Below are 861 nucleotides of genomic sequence, written 5' to 3'. Positions count from 1 at the left end.
CCCCCCCTCTACCTGGTTCCAGCATGTTTTCTGTTAGTGTCTGCCGATTGAAGGGGTCTGTAGAGGAATTCAGAAGGTGCCGGAGGATGATCGATCTATCCATGATGGTCCCGGACGGTAACCTGACAGGGTCAGTCATCAGCGTGTCCATGAGTGGATCTGAAGAAACAACAGCAAGTTTGTCATAACTTTAAAAATTACAGCTCTCGCCTTATTACATCCTCTCAGAGAAGCAGGGGTTAGAATTTACAAAACGAAACGCCCAAACTACTCATTGTCACAAGCACAGGTGTGTGCTTGGAAAGTACAAATAAAACAAAATGTGATCTAAGCGAAATGGATAATACTTCTGCGAAAGCTCGTCATAAATGCCTGCTTTCAGAAAGAGATGCCAGACCCCCTGCGAAGGGGTGACTTGCCTCTGAACTCATCAGGAGCATCGCTGTAGTCAATCTCTGCTCGGGCGTTCTTGGCCACAATTTCCTCCACCTTTTCTGCCAGCAGCTTGAATTTTTCTATTGCTATGGTTGATTTGATTCCAGCCTTCCGCATCTTTGAAATCACTTCTTCAAACAGCTCCTTGCTGTAGGACCTCTGCAAACCAAAGAGGACCGGTCAATGCCGTGGGAGTTACCAAGTCACCTCACGAAGTGGTCAGCCTTTTCTGAAGTCTGAGCATCGCTGCTAGCAGGGGGAGAACAGTCGAGAGCAAGTGTTCTATCGGACAAGCTCTGCTCCATCTCCTGGTTGAGAGGGATTCCCTTTTTTTGCTCCTGTAACTGAGGCCTGTTCGTAGCACAGTGTTAGATGTTGTAGTATAAGTGTTATTATCTACCCAGTGCCTCCACTGGCCTCCACTGG

The 861-nt window shown here is 47.6% G+C and overlaps 1 protein-coding gene across 1 annotated transcript; it reads right to left on the bottom strand.

The window, feature by feature from the left end:
- Positions 1–12: 12 nt before the first annotated feature.
- On the bottom strand, positions 13–594 carry LOC107125351 (ubiquitin conjugation factor E4 B-like; the record flags this gene model as incomplete). The annotated part of the gene is made up of 2 exons (XM_015428789.1): positions 13–159; positions 420–594. Coding segments are annotated over 2 exons (322 nt in total), but the record flags the coding sequence as incomplete, so codon positions are not given.
- Between the last annotated feature and the right edge of the window lie 267 nt (positions 595–861).

The sequence above is a fragment of the Gekko japonicus genome, unplaced genomic scaffold (genome assembly GCF_001447785.1).
Source record: "Gekko japonicus isolate JY-2015 unplaced genomic scaffold, Gekko_japonicus_V1.1 scaffold46802, whole genome shotgun sequence".
In the NCBI taxonomy this organism is placed as follows: domain Eukaryota; kingdom Metazoa; phylum Chordata; class Lepidosauria; order Squamata; family Gekkonidae; genus Gekko; species Gekko japonicus.
Note: the sequence above shows the minus strand (reverse complement) of the source record. Positions and strands in the feature narration are given on the sequence as shown.